The following is a 20,202-nucleotide window of genomic DNA, read 5'->3' as shown; positions in this document are numbered from 1 at the left end:
CAGACATGTGGACCTGTGGACACCCAGGAACCGTGAAGAGGAAGGCCCCTGCCTCACCTGTTTCTGGAAGAAGTGTAAACAGAAAGAGCAAATCTCTGCAATTCCACCATCAGCCTGGTCTATGGAGTTCCGGACCAGCAAGATAGACCCGGTAAGAGCTTGTTTCAAAAAACAAAACAAGCAAACAGAGAAACAAACCCAAAACACACAAATAAGAAAGCATAGGAAGGGGAAGACAGGAGAGCAGCCCCCGCATGTGCCCAAACTTTGGTCCCAAACGCTAATTTTACTGTAGCTATGCGACGGCGGATGAGAAGGTACCCAGCCGGCAGCTCTATCTTTCTCTTTTCTGCTCTTCAGTTTGAAGCCCCAGCCCCTCTGTTCACTCATACAAGGTCTGTATTCAGAGAGGAGATAGAAGACCAGAGGTGAAGGGAGCTGGGAGGAGCTCGCCAACTTGGAGTTTTCAGTGGGACCTGTGGGTTCCAGGCTTTTCTGGAAGGCAACGCCATCAAGCATACTAGTTGAAGACACTGTAACTAGGCCAGAGGTACAGCTAGAAGCAGAAGGTGAGAGCCTGTCCCCTGGACACAGATGAGCAAATGGTAGGGGCTTTCCTTGACCCTTTGCCTTCCATCATCCCTTGGCAGCCAGAATTGGCCACTGAAAGCACAGACTAAGCTGTGGAATATAGGACTTTTTCACTGTCTCAGACCAGGGGGCACAGCTAGTGCCTTAATGAGCGGCGTGCTGAACAGGCAATTCTACAAGCCTGAAGAACGAACTGTGTCATCATCAGGGATCCCTGGACCCTTGGAGGGAGGACCACCTGTGGCATTCTGCTTTTCCTTAGATCTTGGCTTAAGATTCTGGCTTTGTAGGTAGCCACGGAGAAAGAATGGGGTTTGACTGGCCAAGTTCACACCCCTCTGAAACAATAAATTGCCATTATCTCATGGAACAAATGACTGTGTTCAGGTGATTTTTTTTTTTTTAAGAATACAAAGTCCACTCCATTCTCTGCTTGTAAGAATTCTGTTCCTTGTAGGTGGGGTGTGTCTCTGTTTTAAAACCATACAGCAGTTCACTGCTCCCTAGCCCAGGCTGGAGTGTCTAAAGCCAACAGCACACATGACTCAGGGCTGGAGGCTTTCCAGATAGAGCAGTGAGAATGTCCCCCTGTGATCTTGCTTGGTTAATAAACAGACCCATCCCGGAAGGGAAAAGGGATTCAGTGGCTCTCCTACAGAGAGGTGAAAAGGGAAGGTGGAGGCAGACACTGTCCTTTTCTCGTGGTAGAAATTCTCCGTGGTGACCTCAGTTAGGACTAGGTGTCAGGTCGCGCTGAGGTGTCCCATTACGTCAAATCTATGCCACTGGTAAAGGTAGTGACTACACAATGAATTAGCTGCCAGCTACAAACTCACCCTGTGAAGTCAGGCCTAGAATGCTGGCTGCCACATGCTAAATTTCATGCAGGAGCCTCATGCCCCTTGTTCTGTTCATATGTGTGTGTGTATCATTATGTGTACAGATGCCTATATGTGTAAAGATGTGCCCACAGCTCAAAAGACATGAGCTCCTTTTTTTATTTTTTTTATTTTTTTTATTTTTTTATGAAAGTCTTTTGCTGGCCCAGAACATACTGATTTGGCTAGACTGGCTGGCTAAGAGGCCCCAAGGATCTACCTTGTCCCAGTGTGATTTCAAGTATATATGTAATGCCCAGTTTGTCTGTTTGTTTGTTTTTTAATATGGCTTCTGGGCATCAAACACAGGTCCTCGTTAAGTGAGCGTATTCTTTCTTAGCTATTCATTCTGCCTCAAACCCACTCCAGCTTTCTTCCTGCATCTCAGTTCTTTATTATCTGGCTGCATTAACGACTGTGTGTAGAGCATGGTAACTCACTGCCTGGAACGGAGAGCCAGGCACACTGCTCCCTGTGATCTCTTCTTGTACCTAAACCGTCACCATGAAAGCAGGTGGAAAAACATTCACCCGTCAGTTTGTTTCTAGCCCGTTCCTCGAAGGTGTATACACACAAGGCCACGCCATGTGAGGCCTCTTATTCTTACTCCCAGCCCAGGGAAGTCGGACTGGGAGTCTATCAGTGACATCACTCTCTGGTTTCTCTCGTTAGCCCTTGCTCCCAGATGCTCACCACTCCACCCTCCCCTTGCCCATTCATTCATGCTGTTCCCTGGGTTCAGCATCCAACCTCTCTGCACTAAGGATGCCAACAGTGGGAGAAGAGGCTAAGAGGGGGCAGCTTGGACCCTACTACTGCATGAGGCATCAGGTCAGGATGCTCAGGTGGACAGGCAGGGATCAAAAAAAAAAAAAAAAAAAAAAAAAAGGAGGGAAAAAAAGTCTCCGAAGTTACAGCTTATTCAGGCCAGTAATTAACTGTCTGCAGCTTCAGGCTGTCTGTCTGTCAGACAGTGCATGGGTGGCTCCAACGCCTCCTTCTACCTCAGCTTTTTGTTTTTGTTTTTCAAGACAGGATTTTTCTGTGTAACAGCCCTGGCTATCCTAGACTCGCTTTGTATACCAGGCTGGTCTTGAACTCACAGAGATCTACCTGCCTTTGTCTCTGGAGTGCTTGGACTAAAGGAGTGTGCCACCACTGCCTGGCTTCTGCCTCAGCTTTAACGGGGAGAAAGGCACTGTGTGTCTTTTCTCTCCTACATTGCAGCTCTGTGCTCAATTCCGCACCACTTTCCTTCACCTGGATGTGGTTGCTGTGCTCATCTGATCCCCTCACCCCCCTCTTTCTTTTTTGAGACAGTGTTTCCCTGTGTGTAGCCCTGTCTAGAACTCACTCTATAGACCAGGCTGGCCTGGAACTCACAGACGCACCTGCCTCAGCCTCCTGAATGCTAGGATTAAAGGCTGGGCCACCATCTCACAGCTGATTCCTGCTTTCAGAGATGGTTTCTCCAATGCTTCTACTAGAACACACTCTTCTAGAGTCTTCCCTCCATCCCTTTCCACACTCTCTCCATATTCTTTAACCTTCTTCTTCTTCTTCTTCTTCTTCTTCTTCTTCTTCTTCTTCTTCTTCTTCTTCTTTATGCACAGAATTTTCTAGAACTGAGTTTCTTTCTGTGCCTTGTCCTGAGGACCTTACCTAGGCCAGTGTCTGGCACTACCACCTTGCTGCCCCTTCGGTGTGCTGGATTCTCACACAGCTGAACGTGATCTGGGGACTCAGAATATCTGTGCTCTTTTCCTACCCTTCTATGTCCTCCACAGCCTCTGCTTGTCCAAACTCTATCTATTCTTCGACATGCTTGTCAAGGTCCTTCGGAGGCTGCTAGTAATCTCTCAAATTCCCTTCCTCTTCTATGATGCCTCAGTGAGCGTGAAGTCTCACCAAGAAACCTAAATTCAAATGTCAGCTTCCTAAATCCTATACACCTTCCGAGCCTGATGCTTAAGATAAACTAAGACCCATAACATTTTCAGAGCAGGCTTTAATTGCAACTAAATATAACTTGAAAGAATAATAGTAATAAGAATAATACCCTGAGGCCAGATGGTAGTGGTGCCTGCCTTTAATCCCAGCACTTGGGAGGCAGAGGAGGGTGGATCTCTCTGAGTTCAAGGACAGCCTGGTCTCCAGACGGAGTTCCAAAACAGCCAAGGCTACCCAGAGAAACCCTACCTTGCAAAACCAAAAGGAAAAAGAAAGAAGGGAAGATAGATAGATAGATAGATAGATAGATAGGTAGATATATAGATAGATAGACGATATCCAGAAATTACTTTGCATTAAACACTACAAAGTCAGTAACTAACATTCAAAGAGATTTTACTACTTGCAAACTCTAGGTTAAGTCCTTATTTGCAACCACACTGCAAACCTAAATTACCCACGCAGTTAGGAGTTTCTAGCTATATTACCACATGAAAGCCATGTTAGAGGTTGAATGCAAAGGCGTTGGGTATCAGCCAGACTTGTGTGTGATTTTAATCGAAGTGTCGCTTGACTGCTACTGGTCAGGGGCTGGGACACAGCCAGGTGATGCTGAGGTAGTAGGTAGATGCCTTTAATCAAAAACAAGGGCAGCTGGGACGGGGTCCCCAGACTACAACAGTGGCCAGCACAGGTCTACGCCTATAGAGCAGGCTGTCTGGTTTGAAATGAATAAACAAAATGAATCATGTGTTAGAAAATGACAGGCTGTGGGTGAAATCCAGCCTCCTGCCTATTTCTGTAAATACTTTCAGAGTCACACAGCCACACCTGGGTGTGCGATCAAAGTTGCTGGCTGTTTGTATGCATGGAGGTAAATACGATGGAGCCCAGACAGCTAGGTGAACTATGAAAATATCTATCGCAGACCATTTACAGAACAGCTCTACCATGCCCTCTAAGCAAATGACTCGTATTAACACAAGACAAGAACCATGAAGGGCTTAAAAAAACAGAACATGATGGCAGGGCAAGTAGAGAGAAGATCTAGGGGCCTCAGTTAGATAGAGACATCTCTCTCTCTCTCTCTCTCTCTCTCTCTCTCTCTCTCTCTCTCTCTCCATCTCTCCCTTTTTCTCTCCTGTTTTTTGTTTTTCAATACATGGGACTTGGCTATCCTGAACTCACTTTGTAGACCAGGCTGACCTTGGCCTTGAACTCACAGAAATCTGCCTGCCTCTGCCTCCCAGAGTGCTAGGATTAGAGGCATGTGCCACTGTGCTCAGCGAGACTGAGAGGATTCTAAGCAGAAGGGAATGCTGGGAAGTTTGTGTTGTCTGCACGCACCTGCACTGATTTTTGGAATGTGTTTGTATTGTGAAGAAGCAATAGCTACTTTTACTGTGAGGTACAACACTACACAGGTGGGTGTGTAAGACACAAAAGTGCACATCAACACGCTGTTGTAAAATAAACACCATCCAGGGGAAGAAGTGGATCATTAACCTCTCCAACCCTCAATCCATACCCACCCCTGTCCCCATCCTGTCCCAGCCCATCTTCCTTGTCATGGTGCTTGCTTTAAAATAGTCTTTCCTGGCTGGGTATGGAGGCGCATGTCTTTAATCCCCAGCACTCAGGAGACAGAGGCAGGTGGATCACTGTGAGTTCGAGGCCAGCCTGATCTACAAAATGAGTCTAGGACAGCCAAGGCTACACAGAGAAACCCTGTCTCAAAAAACAAAAACAAACAAACAAGCCTTTCCTTTTGCTGTTTTTTTCTTTCTCTTTCTTTCTTTCTTTCTTTCTTTCTTTCTCTCTCTCTCTCTCTCTCTCTCTCTCTCTCTCTCTCTCTCTCTCTCTTTCTTGTTGTTGTTGCTGCTGCTGCTGCTGCTGTTTTGCCTTTTACTTTGAGACAGGGCTTTGCTATGTAGCCCAGGCTGGCCAAGAACTCAGGGTCCTCCTGCTCCTGCCTTCTGACACCTGGTGTCAGGTGTATTAAGTGGTTATTGCCACAGGCAGCATTTTCTTGCCTTTCTAACAGTGTTGTTACTATCTCACTATGTGATTTTTACAGTGCTAGCGACGGTCACCTCCTTTTTTTGTGTGTGAAATTCTGCTGCCTTTGTATAACCCACAACTCCATAGCTGTACCCACAGCTCTACACTCTACTGTGGCCTACACCTGTGGATGCCAAGAGGGTTTACAGGAGGTTTCCTTGCTACAGCTTCAAGTTAGAAAGAACCCACATCGGCATCAATAGGAGAGCAGAGGCCTTAATTTTGGTTATTATAAATACTTTGTGGAATGTTACACAAACATGAAGATGAACAGACTACAACTATCCCACAACTAGATGAAGGCAAAGCTCACTATAGGACAGGGGGAGTGAAAAAGAGGATGTACCCACAGAGTTGTAAAGACGTCTCTGGAAGCTGGGTAGACAGCTGAGCCCGAGGGGGAAGAGCAGAGACCTCTGCTGGACTCCACCAGAGAGCTGCTAGTGGGACGGTGACAATGGAGAGAAGACAGAGCTGAAAGGCACCGTGGATGCAGAAGCAGAGCTGCTATGAGTTCCTGGTGGCTTAGATATGGTGAGAAAAGGGAGGACCACACGCAACTCACAAGCTTCTCTGAGGTGATGGGTGGTAGGTGAAGAAGGGTGCAAGAGGTGATGTTCTGGGGTTGGGGTCCACTTAGGGTGTGATGGGTTAATTATCTGTGAGGGTCTAAGTGGAAATGCACAGAGTCGGAAGAGCAGATAGTACAGGTTAAAAAAAAAAATCAATCAGCAATTCTGGTTCTCAGACTACATTTGGGGGCTGGAGAGATGGCTCTGACATTCTGGGGTTGGGGTCCACTTAGGGTGTGATGGATTAATTATCTGTGAGGGTCTAAGTGGAAATGCACAGAGTCGGAAGAGCAGATAGTACAGGTTAAAAAAAAATCAATCAGCAATTCTGGTTCTCAGACTACATTTGGGGGCTGGAGAGATGGCTCTGACGTTCTGGGGTTGGGGTCCACTTAGGGTGTGATGGATTAATTATCTGTGAGGGTCTAAGTGGAAATGCACAGAGTCGGAAGAGCAGATAGTACAGATTTAAAAAAAAAATCAATCAGCAATTCTGGTTCTCAGACTGCATTTGGGGGCTGGAGAGATGGCTCAGAGGCTAAGGGCACTGGCTGCTCTTGCACTGGACCCACCTTTGGCTCCCAGCACCCATGGCAGGCAGCTCCAGGGGATCAAAGATCTCTTCCAAGCCACCGTGGGCCCATGCTCACACGCATATATAAACGTAAAGCAAAAGCGAATAAATCTTTAAAAGAATGGAGAGAGACAGCTGAGCACTGCTGCGCATGTGCGCACGGCTCTGTGCCGACTTCTGAGGTAAGGGGCCCCAACTGCTTCAAGCTCCTGATGGCTTGGCATGGCAGACTGAAACCTGGAGCTGACAGCTAAAGCAAACCCTCTCACCTTTACGTTACCTTTGTCAGAGTAGGTTTAATCCCAGCAACAGAAAGGAAGCCTAGACAGGGTCTTTCTGGCTAGTGTTTCAAAGTTACCATTTTGAGGTCATATCCATGAGACGCAAGCAGCCAATGAATGTCCATTTGAAAGGAAAGCAGAGAAACCCCGGGAACAGTGCCAAGTGATGCTGCCCACGAGGTATTCCTAAAATGCTAGCGTTTGGGGTAGGACCAGTTCCTGCTGGTCCTATCTACAGGGACACAATAACTGCCACCCCTTGCTTCCCCTGCAGTTAGCTAATCTTCATGGCTTCCTGCCAGGCTCAGAAAGCCACTTGCATAATGGTTCTGTGTCTTCATTATGATTGCCAGAAAGAGTAGGTAAGCAGGACCATTCCCGGTAGGCTTCTGAGAGGCAGCGTCACACTTCCCAGACCGGTCCTTCAGACTTTGGATTATGCCAAGTCAAACTATATTTACTCTCTCCTGACTGAGACTTACTTGAGTAGGTTTACAAAAAGTCCTTGCTTTGAGGACCAGAGACGTGGTTGCCAAGCCGAAGGACCTGAGTTCAATCCCTGATTGGTACACGGAAAGAAAGAACTGACTTCCAAAAGTTGTTTGACCTCCACGTATACACTTTGGTGCATGTGTGCATGCATGTGTGCACACACACAAGCACATACAAGGAGCACACACACACGAATGCACACCCACATACACATTTGCACACCCTCCAAATTGAAAAAATTCTTTGCTTGAGGTCTTAAAATGTGTATCCAAAACTATGCCTACACTTACTGCCCTTGACCATGCGCCTTGGCCTTACAGTCCTTACACTAAGATAGTTTAAAGGAGGCTTATTTCTATTGTAATGTGATTAATTTCTTTAAAAATATTAGTGGCTGGCTCTATTATCACCTTTGTCACAGGTATGTGTGTGTGTGTGTGTGTGTGTGTGCGCGTGCACACCTGCTGTGTGTGCATGTGCGTGTAGAGGTGGGGGCATCAGGAGTCTTCCTTGCACGCTGCTCATCTTATTCACTGTTGTAAGGTGGCTCTTTTGAACCGAGAACTCACCAGTGCGGTTAGTCCAGCTGTCCAGTCGACTCTGGGATCTCTTGTCTCCACCTTCTGAGCACAGAAACTACAGATGGGCCATTATACCTACTTGGCACGTGTGTGGGCTCTAGATCTGTGACCTGGGCAGACCCTTAGGCACAAGGGCAAGTGACTTAATTGCTAAACCATCTCCCTAACCCACAGTATTACTACTTGTTGGAGAACATGAAATCATGTTCTCTCTCTCTCTCTCTCTTTTTTTTTAAATACACACTCGGTTTTACATGTATTTGTGTGTGGGGTTCCCATGTGTGTGAAGATCTGACGATGGTATTACAAGTCTTCCTGGACTGCTCTCTGCCTCAGTCACTGAGCAAGGTCTCTCAACAGAAATCAGGGTTCTGTGCCATGTCTAGTATAGCTAGCCAACTTGCCTAAGGGGGTGTCATGTCTCTGACTCCCTAGCCAGGGCTGGGGTTACAGGGAGATGGCAGGCTCACCTGGCATTTATGGGGTGCTTAGAGATCCAGACCCCAGGCCCTTACATTGCATGCCCAACTCTTTCTCTGTGAATCTATTTCCTCAATACTATACACTTTAAAAAAAATCAAACAATGTGAATAACCCAGACTTTAGTTTGTTGAACTCTTATGGGACAAGATTGACCTCATTGAACTAGGTAGTGTTTCCTAAGTTTTATTGCTTTATTGTATGTTTTTGCTGCTATTTTGTTTCTTTTGAGACAGGGTTTCTCTGTGTAGCTCTGACTATCCTGGAACTCTATGTAGACAGGGCTGGCCTCGAACTTGAGCTCACAGAACTCCACCTGCCTCTGCCTCTCAAGTGCTAGAATTAGCTTTATTATATGCTAACCTCAATAGTTACCCTCTTGGTTACTATTTCTACCACATATACACTTAGTTTCTAATTGGTTTTTTTTTTCTTTTAGTATTTACTGTCTGCACTCAGTCCTGGTAGAGATTTAGTACCGTAATCAACATTTAAGCAACTTCAGGTTAGACCCCCCCCTCCTTGCAGGGCTGTGGCATCCTGACCTGGATCTGCTTCTCTGCACACTGCTGCCTGGTTTCTATTTTGCTAGGCTCCATTCCACTTCCCATTGTGTGACATCTATTGTTCTTTAAATGTCATTATGCTCCAACCCACTAGAATTCTGCCAGCTAAAATAACATCTGCACTTTGTTTTTCCAATATATAAAAATATACACATTTCAGGAATTTACAATTAAGGTCCAGGCTTAGCCTGAGCTTCTGTGGAGCTCCACCCCAACCCTACTCCACATCCCTATGGCCACTTTACCCCCTATGACCCCTCCACCCTGACCCCATGCCACCCCTATGACCCCTCCACCCTGACCCCATGCCACCCCTATGACCCCTCCACCCTGACCCCATGCCACCCCTATAACTGCTCCACTCTGACCCCATGCCACCTCTATGATCACTTTACTCCCTATGACCCTTCCACCCTGACCCCTCTACCCCTTATGATGATGCCACCCACACCCAAACTAGAAACCACCTTGGACTTTGATCATGACCTCAACCTTTTTCCTTCCTTCCATCTTCTCTCCCTTCTCTCTGTCCACCATCTCCCTCTCTCCCTCTTTCTCCTTCTCCCTCTCTGCCATTCCCCCTCTCTTGCCTTCCTTGTTCCTTCTTCCCTTCCCCACATCTTTCTTTTCTACTACAGAAAATGTAAGGCTCTGGGTGGCAGCAGAGTAAAGATTCTTATGCACTTGAAGGGTCTGTGTGTGCGACGGATACAGGGTGGGGATGCGACGGATACAGGATGCAGGGGACTACTGTGGTACTTAAAGCCCCTTGGGCCCCCTGCAGAACTCACTCCCTGAGGGGGCTCCCTGCTCTGGCTAAGGCTGCCCTGGCTCCTGTTTAGCAACGCTCAGGCTCAGGCATCCATCTTTATTCCCTGTACCTCTGCTCTGTTGTCCTCCTGGGACAATAAACGAGAGCTGCTTAGACTTCTGCTCTGTTCTGCTTTGGTCTGTTTGTTTGTTTGTTTGTTTTTGAGGAATTAACCCAAACATTAAACAAACGTGCCCCCACCTGTAACTAATCTCTCAAAGGAGACCAAAAGGAAGAGGAGGAAGAAACAAAGTAGAAAATGGTGAAGAGAGAGAGAGGAGAGACTTGCTGATGTTGTTAACCCTTTAATGCCTAGTCTTTCCTAATTTAGGGTTTATACTATTTCCCATATTACAATCTCGTCCTTATCTTTCTTGAGATAAGCTGCCAATACGTGGTGCTTACAAACGGGTGCTGAGAACTCTCAGTAGCCCAGCCTGGGGCTCTCACAGTCCCGTTTTCCTTCCTCGTCCTTCTCCTCCCCTCCTCTTCTCTCTTCATGCAGACAGGGAGTCCTGCAGTCTAACTCTTCATCTTCCTACTGCCACACCCTGAAACTACAGCACATACGTGGCTGGCCCCTGCTGCCCTGGTACACTGATTCATTCAACACAAGGCTTCAGGCTCCTGGAAACCAACACTTGCCAACAGGCACAGAACTCACTCCAACTCTCAGGTCCATATCCAACCGAAGAGACAGTCAGAGGTCTAGAGAGACTATCAGGCAAGTGAGTCAAAATGATCGTTCAAGTTGAAAGGGGCACTTTAGAATGAAAAATTCACAGCAATTGGCTTTAGGATAAATGTTGGTAACATAAAAATTCTATACATACTTGACTGGGAAAAAGATGGTCGGCAAAGCTCAGGCTAGGAAAATTTAGGGACCATAGCTGACAGTAATATTTATATGAGTCAACTTTGATGATGATGATGTTTTTTTTGTTTTTTGTTTTTTGTTTGTTTTTTGGTTTTCGAAACAAGGTTTCTCTGTGTAGCCTTGGCTGTCCTGGATTCACTTTGTAGACCAGGCTGGCCTCAAACTTACAGTGACCCACCTGCCTCTGCCTCCCAAGTGCTGGGACTAAAGGTGTGCGCCACCACCACCCAGCCCTTTGATGAGTATTATAACTGCACACAAAGCTGAATTGTCTTTTGTTTGCTTTTATTTTGAAACAGGGTCTACGGTGTCCCTTGGCTAGCCTGGAACGCTGGAACTCACTATGTAGCTGACCAGGCTAGCTTCTAACTCCCAGGGACTTAAGGTATATACCACTATACCCCACTAATAGCTGAAACAAATGACCTTCCTTCCTTCCTTCCTTCCTTCCTTCCTTTTTTGAGACAGGGTTTCTCTGTACAGCCCTGACTGTCCTGGAACTTGTTCTATAGACCAGGCTGGCCTTAGACACACAGAGATTCTCCTGTCTCTGCCTCGGAGTGCCAGAATTAAAGGAGTGTGCCCCGATACCACATTGTCAATGTCATCCACAGAGAAAGCAATGACACCACCTAGCTATGCTGTTTTGTGTCGGTCAGACTACAGCTCCAGCCTTGTGCTCCATTTTAGACACCTGCATTTATGACAGACATCTCTGAGTGTAAATGGACACAGGAGAATGACCATGTTGAGGAAGGGAGCAGTAAGAGGAAGTGCCCAGGACAGGCCTGAATTAGAAATAAAGATGCAAAGATAGGAGAAACACTTTCAAACGCCAGAAGTTGCCTGCTACCAAACTTGATGACCTGAGTTTGATTTCCCCAGGCCCTACAAGGTGCAAGGACAGAACTGACTCTCAAGGAGTCCTTTGACCCTCTATGGCATGTGTGCAGTCACCCCCCAACCCATACAATACATGAATATAATTTTTAGAATATTTCAAATATGTGAAGGGATGTAATATGGCAGGGTAGACTTTACTGTAAATAACCAATGGAACCCACCAGCCCCCTTCCCCTCATCAGCCTGGCCAAGTGTATTAGGGCCCTAATCACAAGCTAGAAGCAGAGGGAATTCAAGGAGGTGAGGGACTTCAAATTAAATTCAAGTTTAGAGATTAAATTTCGTCTTGTCTTGAAACTGTTTGACAAGGGATCCACATAAGTCAAGCTACTACAAGGCCCATTCAAACCCAGCACTCATCAGGGTGGTAACCTTGGCTATGTTGTTAAAAGGGCAGATAAAATCCTGTCAATGACTGTCGTGTTTTATTTCATGCTAATTTCACTTAGAAAACAGACTTTGAATCCTGTTTTGTTTGCATATACAGGAAGCATGTCACCCTTTAAAAAAAACCATGTGCATATGAGCAATTGCTCTGAAATGCGACAAGAGACTGTGATCTAATAACATTTGATAGCGAGACACAGACCTCTCACAAGGATATGACCAGCATCCCGTGGGAGAGAAAGGAGAGGTGGACACACAACTGATGGACAAGCTTGTAAAAATAAAAGTATTAAAACCAATAATGATAGACAGTCAAGAGTCTTGATACAACTTCAGGGCTGCACTTCCTGTGAGTGTGTCAGCCAGCCACCAGCTTCTCTGTGTGCCAGTCTAAGCACTTTCGGATGTCACAAATGTTACAGCCACTTGTGTCAGGTAGATGTCCCACTACTTACACTCCCGGTGAATTTGTGAACACCAAAGAAAGAACACATAATTAAACTCCTGCTAAGACTGACACAATAAGGAAAAAGTGTATATAAAGAGGTAGGGGAGGGGAGAAGGAAGGGAGAAAGTTCTTTTAGAGGACAAACTGATTCAAGGAAAACAAAACAAAACAAAAAAACTAAACTTCAAGGGTATAGTGCCTTTTGTCCCAGAACTTTGGAGGCAGAGACAGGTGGATCTCTGTGAGTTTGAGGCCAGCCTGGTCTACAAAGTGAGTCCAGGATAGCCAAGGCTACACAGAGAAACCTTGTTTTAAAGAAAAGAAAAGAAAAAGAAACATACATACAGTCAATGCAGTAAATATTTCATTATTTCAGTGAAGGCCCCAAATTTGCCATCCTTCCAATATGTATTTACTTATGCAATGGTGCTTTTCCCAACAGACCTCTTGAACATGTCATATGCACATGTATGTGTGTATATATGTGTATATGCACACACATATATACGTAAGTGAACGGCATGGGCAAGAGTATCGTTCTTAAGTTAAGCAGAAAACGCTAGCTTTATTGCGCACACGAAGTACAGTGCTTCTACGTATCCCTCTCTTTCCAAGCCAGTGCTGAAAGCCTACAGTTCGAGAGTGGTTTTATTGAGGTGGAGTTTTCATACTTAGTCCCAAGTCAAAAGCTGACTTTACTGAAGAATGGACCGCACACCAGGCATTTGTTCTACGACCTGGATGGGTGCCGTTTACACTAACGGGGAGAAGAACAACTATAAACATCAAGTTGCCCCCTTTTCGATTTCAGACCTAAACAATAAAACTATCAGTTTTCTGCTTGGTAGAAACAACAGAATCAGAATAATCCTGATCATTAGTGACATTTTTTTTTTCTATTTAAAGGTGGGAAATGGGGTCAGAAAGAGGATAGGGACCCCCGGGCAAGCCTTTAAAGGACCCCAAGATTAATTCTCAAAATTGCATGAGAAGTTAGTAACTCGAGGAAGTGTTACTTTTCAGAGGGTAAGAAGTGAAAGCTGAAGTTGGGGGTTAAGTCTCCTCACAGAGTAGAGGTGCAAATACCTTCTTCAACATCTGAGATATACTCCCCATCACTGAGCTTTTCGGGGGCGTTGGCCTTATGAACTGCATGATTTAAGTGACAATAGACGTGTATGAAAATACTCATTCCCGACACCACAACCCAACATTTTAAACATTTCCCCCAAGACACATTTGGCCCGGGCTTTCTTCAGGAAGCAACGGACCCACAGCCACTCGTCTCACCGCAGTGAACCCCTCAAGGCATTACCATACCTTCATCATCGGACATGTCGAGAACTTCATTCATCGTTTCTGGAACATTCATTTTGTGCTTCTCCGTGATGGTCTAGGAACAAAAAAGCAGCTGCTTTAGCGTGAATGGATTTAGTTAGTTTTGTTTTGTTTTTTTTTTTAAAGACATGATTTCCTGTGTGGCCTTGGCTGTCCTGGAACTTGCTTTATAGACCAGGCTGGCCTCGAACTCACAGGCTGGTCTGCTTCTGCCTCCCTGAGTGCTGGGATTACAGGCGTGCGCCACCACACCCGGCTGGATTTAGCATCTTTATGGAGACTAGTTATTTCTTTCTAAATTGATTGATTGATATCCTATGGGACTTCAGGGTAGGGGACCTAGACGGGTTTATTTCACAACATGCTGCTATTCCCCTTGAGCATCACGGGAGTCTTCAGAAATGCCCCCTCAGAGGAGGACAAGGTGGAAGACTTCCAGGGGCAAAGCAGAGCACAAGAGATGGGAGAGTGTGGTCACTAACAAGGCTTTTCATAGGAAGAGAAAGAAAGCATTGCTGTCCATGTCGGAAGAACCGGATATTACATCCCATCAGCGTCATAGAACAAGACAGCCCAAAGGAACAGCAAGGAATTTGTCATGATCCCTTGTGCCAAGCCTCTCGCTTCCTTTGTTTCCCCACTACATGTCCATTCCATGGATACAATACAGCAGAATACTGAATATATAGAGGCAACACATCTGCAGGACCATTTGAACTTCTGGAGATCTGCATCAAGTACAGTGCGCTACCAGGTGAGCACCTTCCTGACTCTTGCTTACTCTTTTGGTGACTTTCTAACTTTAGAATCTACATCCATTCAAAAGGCATCAGCATCAGCAGCATTAACGTTAAAAAGCTGAAAGTGGGAGCTGGAGAGACAGCTAAGTGGTTAAGAGAACTTGTGGCTCTGGCTGAAGACCTGGGTTATGTTCCCAGCACCCATATGACAGCTCACAACACTCTAACTCCACTATTGGGGTAAAAAGTCTTCTGCTGGCTGGTGCATAGATATGCATTCAGGCAAAGCACCTGCACATGTACACAAAATAAAAATAAATAAGCCTTAAAAAAAAAAAAAGATTTATGTACATCGGTGCTCTATCTGGATGTACATCTGCAGGCCAGAAGAGGGCATCAGATCAAACTTCACAGATGGGTGTGAACCACCATGTGGTAGCTGGGAATTGAACTCAAGGCATCTGGAAGAGCAGACAGTGCTCTTAACCATTGAGCCATCTCTCCAGCCCCAATAAATAAATCTTAAAACAAAACAAAACTGGAAAGCATGCAGAGGTTGAAGCTAAAAAAAAAAAAAAAAAAAAAAAAAAAGGTTACGCACTCAGTTTCTTACTGATAATTTTTTGGTAACTTACACTCCTATGTTCAATTTTTATGTGGACATAAAACATTCTTGTGTCTCTCTCACTATATAATACTGAAATCGGTCACTTCTTTCTTTAAAAAAAACTTTCAATTAGCTTTATTGTCTCTCAACCTGTACAGAGGTTCCCATATACTCCACGCTAAGTCACTCATCATAATGCCTTATGTCAATACAGAACATTTGTTGCCACAGTTCACCAATATCGATACGTCACTATCCAGGTTTGTGTTACACTGGCATTCCCTTGATTTTGGTCCTACACTGCACATAATCCATGTAGTGACAATGGATCTCTGGGCTTTCCTTAGTTGCCTGGCATTGTTCTCAATCTTTCTTTGGCACCGAGGACCTTTGGAGCCTTGAGCTGCATCAGTGAGCTGTTCAAAGAAGCATTTGTCTCTGGAAAAGGAAGGCTACATGGGGGTGGGGAGGGTGGGGGGTGGGGGGGGGTGGTGGTGGTGGTGGTGATGCTCTGTGTCTTTTTCATGATCCAACATCATAATAAACGCGGCCCTTCATCTTCTGGCTGAGGCCATATTTGTCAGGTTGTCCCTCTGTAACCTTTAGCCTGTTCTCCTTTGCTTGCATCCTGTTCTTAATTTGTGTTCTGAGAGGAGATTGTCATGTTCAGCCCATATTCAGGCTGAGGGGGATCATGCCCGATGCTTCCTTGGGATTGAAGGCTTTTCTGTCAGTTAGTCGGAATCCTTTGCCAGGGGATATTTTTCACCCGCATTTCTCAGGATCGAACACAAGGCTTTGGAGGCAGTGTTCTGGCAATGAGTCACATGCCCTGTGCTTTTGTAATTCTTTTCCCTCGGGTGCCTGCACATTCTTTCCCACACATTCAGTTGTCTGCTTACACCGGTACGGGCTCAGAAATATTTGCTTCACACTTTGAACTCTATGCTGTGATACTTTTACATAGTTTTGGTCAAAGTGTTCCAGCGTTGGACATCATGAACTTTGTCTATTGATTTGTGTGCACCCCCCAAATCATTGCATTCACATGTTTTTGTTTTTGTAACTTTGATAGTGATGGTAGTGTACTTCCTTGCTGTGCTGGTTCATTTTTGTGAACTTGACACCAACTGGAGTCACCTGGAAAGAGGGAACCTCAGCTGGAAATTTACCTCTGTCAGACTGACCTGTTGGTAGGTATGTGTGTAGGGAATTCTCTTGGTCAATGACTGATGTGGGAAGGTCCAGTACACTGGGGATGGTGCCACACTCCTGGGCAGGTGGTTGTGGGTTGTACAAAAAATAAAAATGGTAACTAGGTAAGCCATGTGGAGCCAGTAAGCAATGTTCCTCCATGGCCTGTGTTTTGGTTCCTGCTTCCAGGTTCCTGTTGTGACTTCCTGTCCTGGCTTCTGGTCACTGCTAGATCACAGCAACAAACAGCCAACTAAAACACTTACTTTGGAGCATTAAGAGGGATTCTAGGCTCACCTTGACTTTCCTGTCCTATTCTTATATCTGGGAGCCATCTCTCCATGCCCTGGCCTTTGAATTTTCACACGCATTATCTTCTGCCATTGAAGGCAATTTCCAGTCAAGCTTAGTGACGATGTACGAGTGAAAAGGCTCCACTGCCATGGACTCTGGTGGGAGCCTGATCCTTTCCAGAAGATGTAGCATTCCTTTCTCACTCTATAACTCTAGGCTGGTGGTTGCTGGGATGTACTGAGAGTCCAACTCAGAGCCTTGTTGGTATTTTAGCAACCAAAGATACATCGCTGTCCCTCTAGTTTGTCTTAACACTTTTATTGTTTTCCCTTTTAAAAAAGATTTTATTTATTTATGTGCCCATGCATGCGTGCATGTGTGCATGCCTGTGTGTGTACACACACAGGTGGCTGTGGAAGCCAGAAGAAAGCACCAAATGCCTCGAAGCCAAGTAACTAGCTAGTGTGAGCCACCAGTGTGGGTGCTGAAAACTGAACTCAGCTCATCGGGAAGAGCAGCTGGAGTGCCCAACCGCTGGTCCATCTCTCTAGCCCACAGCTTTTATTTTTTATCTCACACAAACGCTGCTGCCTAATGGGTGGAAAATTCAATTATGATTTGCATTTTGAACTACTAGACAAGTACTGCTCTCTAATGCTGAAACGGCAATCTGATGTATTAATTATAATGACTCAAACATCCGTGGCATCGCGACCCTTGGCTGCCATTCTCCAGCTTGCTTTTCTCCCTCTCCTTCCTCCCCTAGGAAGAGCAGCAGGGTAAACACAGAACACTAAGGCTCGAAAACATCATTTGCTTAACCTTCCTCTAAGAACTTAATAATAGCCAGGCATGATGGTGCACAGCTTTACTCTGGAGGCAGAAGCAGGCTAATCTCTGAGTTTGATGCCAGCCTGGCTTACAGAGTATGATGTCTCAAAAGGAAACACAACACACACCACCACCACCAACAACAACAACGGAACTTAATATAAGATTTTAGATTTTAAAAAGCTGTATGAATAGCTGGATGCAATTTTCCTCCTAAACTCTGTGGTAATGATAGAAATAGATCCTGGGTCGTAAGCACTTTCTGTGTTGTAAATCATACAATTTCTTTCTTCTAGTCAGCAGACTTATTTTCTAGCTTCTAAAGCCTGTGAGCTGCCATAGAACTCAGCTGGAACGTAGCTGCAGACAGCCTTGGCCCACGCTTTTCTATATAAAGCTCTGCATATACAAAGGAAGTTGTGCACAGAATCTATATCTTCCTTCAGCTTGGGAGGTGGTAAAGTGAAAAGGATGACAATAGCCCCAAATTTCACTGTCCTGACTGCTCTTAATCCCTAAGACACTAGACAGAGTTAAAAGAATTTATGACGTGTGTGTGTGTGTGTGTGTGTGTGTGTGTGTGTGTGTGTGTCACATGTACACATGCACGCATGTGTGTTTTAAATACATCCAGGGCTGGGGTACTAGTTCAGTGTGGAAAGACACTTGCTGCCAAGTCTTGTGGATGACTTGAGCTCAATCGCCCGAACCTACATGGTAGGAAGAGAGAGAGAATTGACTCCTACAAGTTATCCTCTGACTTGCACATGCATGTCATGGCATGTGTGCACCCCTAACACATACAAAATAAAATGTAATAAGAATTTTTAAGCTAGGCGTGGTGGCACACGCCTTTAATCCCAGCACTCAGGAGCCAGAGGCAGGTGGATCACTGTGAGTTCCAGGCCAGCTTGGTCTACAAAGGGAGGCCAGGACAGCCAATGCTACACAGAGAAACCTTCTCTTGAAAAACCAAAAAAACATTTAAAAAAAAATGTATCTAATGTGATAGTATTATCTGGCAAATGTTTAAAATTTAAGAAAAATATTGGTTTCCCTAGGAAAACTCCAATAGATATTTTAAAAAATAAGAATGATAATTAAAACCAATTTTTATCTACCTATAACGTTAAGAAAACATTATTTGTGCAAAAATAACAGACATTTTAAAGGCTTTACATGAAGTTTTCAAAGTTGTTACAATGTCAAGATTAAAAACAACAACAACAACAAACTTATTTGTTAGAATGTGAAACCAAAAACTCTGTATCCACTTACATAACTCTTTTTTTCTATGATTTATTTTAATACTTATTTATGTGTCTATGTGTCTATGAGTGTGAGCACATGTGAGTGTAGTGCCCATAGAGGCCAGAAGAGGGCACTAGGTCCATCGGAGCTGAAGTTACCGGCAGTTATGCACTGCCTGAGGCAGATGCTGGGCAGGTACTCTGAGCTGAGCCATCTCTTCAACTCTGTATGCAACTTTATAAGATATGTATTTTTTTTTTTTAGTGTTTCAATTTTGTTCATATCAGAAAGTAAGGGTTTGCTACATTGACAATATTTTAAAATGTGGTACTTAGTCTATGAGTAGAGGAAGAAGGAACATCCTAGAAAAGCCAGGGAGAGTTCCATCTGAGAACTTGTATTTCAGATGTAAGAAAGTTCTATACCCATTACTCACAGTGGTGGTCATAGTTTCCTCTGTCACGACCTTCAGGGTGTCAACCACTGAGATGTAGCCAAGGCGCCGGGCAATGGCCAGGGCTGTGTTCCCGTTCTGAAAACAGGGAAATATGGACAAGGTCATTCAGCCTGTCACCAGTGCAAGGCCAGTGTCTCATTGCACCAACCCAACTGCCATATACAAAAAAAGAATAAAGGTTACACCAGAGATACAATTCTATATTTTGAACCCTAAATGTCACAAAGGCCATGTGTTTGAAGATGATGGTGCTAGTGGCAGGTTGGGATGGATGGACAAAAGTTAGACCATGAGGGTTGTGTCCTTAAATGGTGAATTGGGACCCCAGCCCCCTCCTGCCTCTCTTTGTTGCATGGTGGCCGTGATAGGACCCTCAATAAGCACTTCCTGCCATAATGTCCAACCTCATTTCAGGCTCAACATGATGGAGTCAGGTGATCATAGAGTGACGCCTGTGCAACTGCCAACCAAAGACTTTCTTTCTATTAAGCTGCTTGCCTCGGGTATTCTGTCACAGTGCCAGAAAGATACCCAGTAACCATGCTTTGTGAAAGCCCAGCCCACCTGTTCCTACCCATGCATTCAGGTCTGGGCAACGTGTGGTTCTATGACTATGGAATGATGGCTTCTATGTGACCAGTCAACAGGACATACATACTGCTTTTCTTATATACATGCTTCCATAGGTGGTGATGAAGTGAATATTTTTAGAGTGTGGAACGCTGGTCTACTGCTCTCTGAACAGCACATGACATGGTCTCTCCTGAAAGCTCTAATGTAGCTTGCCCTTGAGATATAGAACAGCAGCTGGTGTAGGAGCAAACGGTGAGGAGACCCCAGAGCCCCGCTGTCTCCTCCAGTCCCACGGTACTGGCCCACAGCTTACCACAGTGAGTTCACTGGGGGAGGCATTGTTCTGAAGCAAGACGTTGATTATGTGCGTGTGGCCCTGCTGAGCTGCCTGGTGCAGCGGCGTGTATCCATTCTGCAGAAGGGGGAACAGAGAAATGACGCACGCTTCCTTGAATACAAAAACCG

General features: G+C 45.2%; 1 protein-coding gene across 15 annotated transcripts in view; it reads right to left on the bottom strand.

Annotated features, from left to right (window-relative positions):
• The window catches only part of ANK3 (ankyrin 3), a 590,040-nt gene that overhangs the window by 101,218 nt on the left and 468,620 nt on the right, over positions 1-20,202 (bottom strand). For 12 of the 15 annotated variants that reach the window (XM_084753955.1, XM_084753969.1, XM_084753972.1 and 9 more), the window contains 4 exons: positions 20,051-20,149; positions 19,144-19,239; positions 13,773-13,845; positions 13,539-13,601 (listed from right to left, as the gene is read on the bottom strand). In XM_084753955.1, the coding sequence (XP_084610081.1) occupies positions 13,539-13,601; positions 13,773-13,845; positions 19,144-19,239; positions 20,051-20,149 (331 nt within the window). The remainder of the gene's footprint in view (positions 1-13,538; positions 13,602-13,772; positions 13,846-19,143; positions 19,240-20,050; positions 20,150-20,202) is intronic. The other 3 variants (XM_084753957.1, XM_084753958.1, XM_084753960.1) reach the window with 1 other exon arrangement.

Source organism: Acomys minous (assembly GCF_964271855.1).
Source record: "Acomys minous genome assembly, chromosome: 13".
NCBI classification, from domain to species: domain Eukaryota; kingdom Metazoa; phylum Chordata; class Mammalia; order Rodentia; family Muridae; genus Acomys; species Acomys minous.
The sequence above is the reverse complement of the archived record's forward strand: the minus strand, read 5'-3'. Positions and strand labels throughout refer to the sequence as shown.